Below are 5,475 nucleotides of genomic sequence, written 5' to 3' on the forward strand. Positions count from 1 at the left end.
AAGTGCTTACTATGTGCCAGGCACTGTGCTAAGTGCTTTACAAATATTATCTTATCTGATCCTCACAACAACCCTGTGAGGTAGGTGCTATAATTACACCCCCATCTTATAGTGGAGGAAACTGAGGCAGACAGAGGTTAAGTGACTTACCCAGAGTCACACAGGCTGTCTGAGGCTGAATTTGGATTCAGGTCTTCCTATCTTCAAGCTCAGTGCTCTATCCATTGTGTCACCTAGGTTTAACTGCTTCACTTTGCATATATGTTGACGCTGAGACCCACGGAGAGGGAATGACAGCCAAAAACCAAATGAAGTTTTTTTTTTCTAATTCCATAGCTGTCAAACTTTCAATGTTGTGGTAAGGACAAATTCAACCCCTGAACACAACCATGTCTACAACCTGTCTGTCCAGATGCTTCATACTGAAGTAAATTCCCCTATGTCCAGCTCAGCCTCATTCATCTCCCATTTAGCTTTCCCTGCCCTCTCCTTTTCAATCTCCCTTCTTAGTCCAGACTCCCTGTCAGACACAAAATCCCTCATTCCCCAGGGGATGTTTCTATCCCTTGAGTCTCTCCTCCAATGAGCCTTCTCCAGGAATATCATGTGAAGAACGCCTGAGATTGTTCTCAGGTGGCTAGGATTGGAGGTTGAGGCAGAACCGAGATCTCTGTGGTTTGACTATGTATGGAGTTCTGGTGCTAGGGAAGACAGAGGAAGGGGAAAGTATTGGCCCTGACCTATGGGAACTTGCTAGCAGATAGGAAGGAGGGCAACTCTTAGGCAACAAAGACACATGGAATCCTCAAAAGGTGTTTTGATGAAGGAAATAAACTATTCCTTCCTCCCTCCTCCTAAAGCCTAGCTTTAAGTGAACATGGGTGGCTCTCTTAGATTTCCTACATTCGTATGTGTGCCTAGTTTCTTCCAACACAGTTTCTGTGAGGCTCTTTCCTTATTACCTCTTCTTCACAGAATGGTGAAAACCACAGCTTACTAACTTTTTTCCAGTTCTTAATCTTTTTCTTGCTGTTGTTGTTTTGGATTAGATCTGTCATTTCTTTGGTCTAGAGAACTCTGGATCAAAAAACTTCCTTTACCAATGGAGAGTCCCACTTGCTCTGACTTACGGTCTTACATAGGCATGAAACTTATGCCTAGGGTCCCCCAAAATCTACAGAATTCCCAAGGGTTAAACAACCAATGTATGTCAGAGGCAGAACTAGAACTCAGGCCTTTTCTATGCTGAAGCCATGCCAACTGTCACAGTAAGTTTCCCATTCAAAGAAAGAATAAGCACTAATGAGCATAGTGTTTTTCCTTTTCTGTCTCTCTCTTCCTCCTTCCCTCCTTCTGTTTTCCTCTCCTTCCTTTCCTCTCCATCTTTTCCTCTCTCTCTCTCTCCTTCCTTACTTTCCCTCCCCCTCCCCCTCCTCTTTTTCTCCCTCTTTCCCTTTCCCTCCCTTTCCCCTCTTTTCTTTTTCTTCCCCACCACCCCTGCTTCCCACCATTGGTTGACCTCCAGGTCTAAAATTATATGTTTTTAAAGGAGAAAAATAATTCTACCAGTTTACAGCCTGACTTATTCTGAGCCTTTTGTATTTCAGACCTGGGGGCTATGTATGTATATATTTATATGTATGTTTATATGTGTATGTGTGTGTATGTGTGTGTGTCATAGAAGAGTATTGAGAAGTTAGTTTTCCTTTCTCAATTCAAGCATTTACTGATTGCCTATTTTTTCTTATTCTTATTCTTATTTTTACAAATCACCGTGTAAGCTACCAAGGAGGGATCAAAGTTAAATAAATTTAAAATTGAGTTTAAGACACCATCCCTCCTTCAAGGAAATTCCAGTTTAGTAACTTCTAACCTTAACATCTCCTTCTTAGCCATTAAATTTTAGGTTAGGCTCTCCAGACTATGTCTTGCTCATCACCATGTAACTATAACTCTTATTTGTTCTGTATTAAGGCCCTTCCATCTCTGCCTCTCACCTGTATGAACATAAATATGCTGACTACTTATCTGATTGCTTGTATGAAGTTTATAATAATTAATCCAGCAAATAAGAATACTCTCAGCCGAACAGTTTGTAGGAAGTGACTAAATAAGCCTTGAACAGTCACATGACATGAACACCAAGTGCCATGGCATACAAAATATCAGACCAAAGATTTAGGAGTGTGTTGATTCTTTAATACCAAACTAATAGAAAAAGCCTTAGTTATTCTCCCTGGAAAAATATATAATTCAGGTAAATATTGTTATGATTATGGATAAGAAGTTGATTATATCACCTTTAAATTGTTTTTAACATTTTTATTTAGTTTTGAGTTCCAAATTCTATCCCTATGTTTCTTCACTCACTGAGACAGTAAGCACTCAGATATAGGTTATACATGTGAAATTATGTTAAATATTTCTATATTAGTCATTTTGTACAAAAGGACTCAAAAGAAAAACAATGAAAGAAAAAAAGTAAAAATAGCATCTTTAGGATGTATTCAATCAATATCATTTCTTTCTCTGGAGGAGGATAGTATACTTCATCATTAGTCCTTTGGGATTGTCTTGGATCATTGTATTATTGAGAATAACTAAGTCATTCACAGTTCTTCATCAAACAATATTGTTGTTACTGTGTATGACATTTTCCTGGTTCTGTTCACTTCATTATGCATCAGTTCATGTAAGTCCTTTCAGGTTTTTTTCTGAAATAATCCCGTGTGTCATTTCTTACAGCACAATAATATTCCCTTACAATCATATACCACAGCTTATTTAGCTATTTCCCAATTTATGGGCATCCCTTTGATGTCCAATTCTTAACCACCACAAAAAGAGCTGTTATAAACACTTTTGTACAAATAAGCCCTTCCTCTCCTTTTTTTTTGGAGGTTTTTGGAATATTAACCTAGCAGTGGTACTGCTGAATGAAAAGGTATGTACAGTTTTATAGCCCTTTGGGCATAGTTCCAAAGTGCTCTCCAGAATGGTTGGATCAGTTCACAACTCCACCAATAGTACATTAGTGTCCCACTTTTCCTAAATTCCTTCCAAGATCTAACATTTTCCTTTTTTGTCATATTAGCCACTCTGAGAGGTGAGAAGTGGTACCTCAGAATTGTTTTAATTTACCTCTCTCTGATCAATAGCAATTTAGAGTATTTTTTAATATGACTAGCCATAACTTTGATTTTTTTTGTCTGAAAACTATCTGTTCATACCCTTTGATTATTTATCAATTGGCGAATAACTTGTATTTTTATAAATTTGACACAGTTCTCTATATATTTAAGAAATGAGACCTTTATCAGAGATAACATTTTTTTTTCTAGTTTTCTGCTTTCCTTATAATTTTGGTTGTATTGGTTTTATTTGTGCAGAAACTTTTTAAAATTTTATATAATCAAAATTATCTATTTTACATTTTGTAACGCTCTATATCTTCTTTGGTCCTAAATTATTCCCTTACTAATAAATCTGACAGATGAGCTATTCCATGATCTCTTAATTTGCTAGTTTTATCACTTGAAGGTTGACAAAGTGTTTTCATCATAACAACCCTGTAAAATATATAATTCAAGAATTATTGCTCCATTTTATCGATTAGGGAATTGATGTTTAGATGCTAAATGACTTGTCCATAATCACAGAGCAAGTAAATATTTGATTCAACATTCAAATTCAGGCTCTCTGACTCCAAGTCCTCTCCTCTTTCCACCACACCTTTTCAGAATCATTATCCTCAAGTAGTAGCAGTTACTGCCCTGGCCCCGCTATTGACATTGCTTAATTTCATGCTGTAGTGCAGTGGGCCAGTCAGAAAAGATATTCTCTAGCTTGTGGCAAGTAGACTGCAGTTTGACCTTGTGTCAAACTCAAAGAGATTCTAGGATAGGGATTTCCTTCCCACAGCCCGGAGCAGGGCCTCTTTGATCTCCTTATTCCTCAAAGTGTATACAACAGGGTTCAGCAGTGGAGTGAAAACCGTATAAGTCACTGAGATCAACTGATCCTGGTCCCTGCTGTTTTCTGATTTGGGCTTGAGGTAGGCAATAGAAGCACATCCATAATGAATAATGACCACGGTAATATGAGAAGCACATGTAGCAAAGGCCTTCTTCTGCCCTTCAGCAGATGTAATCTTTAGGATGGTGGAGATGATGAGAATGTAAGAGAAGAAGACCAAACCCATGGGCACCACAATCACTAGTGAACTAATGATAAAATTGATGATATCATGGATAGAGGTGTCAACACAGGAAAGTTTCATTACTGGCAGGATATCACAGAAATAATGGGGTATTTTTGCTTCACAGAAGGGCAGCCTGAACACAGATGCAATCTGAACTGTTGCAACAGTCAGACCAATGCCACATGCACCACATACTAGCTTGGTACACATCTTCTTGTCCATGATTACCGTGTACCGCAGGGGGTTGCAAATGGCCACATAACGATCATATCCCATTGTCGTGAGCAAGAAACAGTTATTGATAGCTAAGGTGATAAAGAAAAACATCTGTGTAGCACAACCTGCTAAAGAGATGGGCTGGTTCAGACCAATGAGACTGGCCAGCATTTCTGGGACAATTATCAATGTATACAAGGTCTCAGAAACAGACAGCATACTTAGGAAGAAGTACATTGGAGTATGGAGGTGGTGGTCCACACTGATTATGGTCACAATAATGGCATTGCTTGCAAGGGTTAAGAGGTACAGAGCAAAGAACACTATGAAAAGTGTAATTTGGTGCTCCTGAAAGCTGGAGAACCCTTGAAAAATAAACTCACTCACCTCTGAATAGTTTTCTCTCTTCATTGGGCCTGAAGAATAAGAAATATAGATTTAGTCAGTCAGTTATATAATAAAAAGAGCACCTGTTATGTAGAGAACTTTGTACTAAGGGAAATAGAGAGAATCCCAACCTACTCCTTATATAATTGGGGAAACAGAACATCCACGTCAAAAAATTAACTTAGCACAACCAGGGAGAATTTGTGATCATATGGAATTTTATAAAATTGTTCTGGGGAATGAATATAGTGATTAGAACTCTAACTGAACATAATTTGGAATTGTAGTGCCAGAAAAAGGGAGGTGCATTGGGAAGTGCATCCTGTGAAAAAATGGTAATAGACATAAAGTGTTTTTGTCTAAAAAAATGGAAGGATAAGACAATGCACAGTAAAGTTTGTCAAATTTTTCTTGGGCCCACCCAGTCTTCAGGTTATGTATATGGTTATACAACCTTAACTTGGATTTTTCCATGGAAAAAGCTCTTTTGCTAGTCTATAACTTTTGCTTCCCCCATTGCCTATTTTTTTCAAATTCAGAAGGTCTCATCCTAGAGCTGGAAATGGCATTAGAAGTTATCTAGTTCAATACCTTCTTTTTGAAATGAGAAAATAAAAATTCAGAAAGGTAGGGTGATTTACCTAAGGTAATATATGTACTTAACAAGCTGC

General features: G+C 37.9%; 1 protein-coding gene across 1 annotated transcript; it reads right to left on the reverse strand.

Moving 5' to 3' along the window:
- Positions 1-3,895: 3,895 nt before the first annotated feature.
- Positions 3,896-4,828, reverse strand: LOC110201879 (olfactory receptor 10J1-like). Its single transcript, XM_078156798.1, has one exon. The coding sequence runs from the start codon at positions 4,826-4,828 to the stop codon at positions 3,896-3,898; it is 933 nt and encodes a 310-aa protein (XP_078012924.1).
- Between the last annotated feature and the right edge of the window lie 647 nt (positions 4,829-5,475).

This window comes from Phascolarctos cinereus, unplaced genomic scaffold (assembly GCF_003287225.1).
Source record: "Phascolarctos cinereus isolate Bilbo 61053 unplaced genomic scaffold, phaCin_HiC Scaffold_5;HRSCAF=322, whole genome shotgun sequence".
Classification (NCBI taxonomy): Eukaryota; Metazoa; Chordata; class Mammalia; order Diprotodontia; family Phascolarctidae; genus Phascolarctos; species Phascolarctos cinereus.